We start from the raw sequence: 656 nt of genomic DNA, 5'->3' as shown, positions 1-656 counted from the left end.
GCTGACAGGTTGGGAAAAGCTCGATGGGGGGGAAAAAGCAAAATCACCACCAAATCCAGCATCCAGAAATGTTTCACTGGTCTGGAGGTTACTGAAAGTCTCCCTGGCATGAAGTATCAGGGATCTCATGGTATCTACCCAGACAGCTCTCCCCAGTCCCCTCTCCTCTACTCTGTGCAGCTCTGACTACCTCTAGTTGGAACCTCCCTAAAAAAGGGAACTTCCCTCAGTGTTGGCAAGGGCTTTGCAATCTCCATGAAGGTGATGCCAAGGAAAGCAGCAGGGCTGGCCAGCACCGCTTCTGGGGCCCAAGCGCAACTGCAACGGGCTACAAAAGCAGGATGGAGCAAAAAGCATCCTGCACGGAGATGCACTTTACACCCTCCCACCTGTCCACCACGCACCTTGCAGTAGGTGTTGGGGCCAGCTTGCAGGAGGAACTGCTGCGTGGCGATCAGCTTCTTCCACATCCTGTTCTCCTCCTTCGCCCCCCGGAGCTGCGCTGCCTGCTCTGCTGCCTGCTGCTGGGCGCAAGCCAGCTCGGCGTGGGCAGCTTGCAAGCGCTGCGCGTGCATGGCCAGGCTGGTCCCCAGGTGCTCCTGGCAATGCAGCAGGTACTCGATGCTCAGCTGGGCCATCCGGAGCACCTTCAGCAG

The 656-nt window shown here is 58.1% G+C and overlaps 1 protein-coding gene across 1 annotated transcript in view; it reads right to left on the bottom strand.

Annotated features, from left to right (window-relative positions):
• DZIP1L (DAZ interacting zinc finger protein 1-like) overlaps window positions 1–656 on the bottom strand; it is a 10,842-nt gene that overhangs the window by 9,957 nt on the left and 229 nt on the right. The window contains 1 exon segment of the mRNA XM_010160688.1: window positions 405–656. This exon segment is cut by the window's right edge and continues 30 nt beyond it. Within this exon segment, the coding sequence (XP_010158990.1) occupies window positions 405–656 (252 nt within the window).

Source organism: Eurypyga helias, unplaced genomic scaffold (genome assembly GCF_000690775.1).
Source record: "Eurypyga helias isolate BGI_N326 unplaced genomic scaffold, ASM69077v1 scaffold14221, whole genome shotgun sequence".
NCBI lineage: Eukaryota > Metazoa > Chordata > Aves > Eurypygiformes > Eurypygidae > Eurypyga > Eurypyga helias.
Note: the sequence above shows the minus strand (reverse complement) of the source record. Positions and strands in the feature narration are given on the sequence as shown.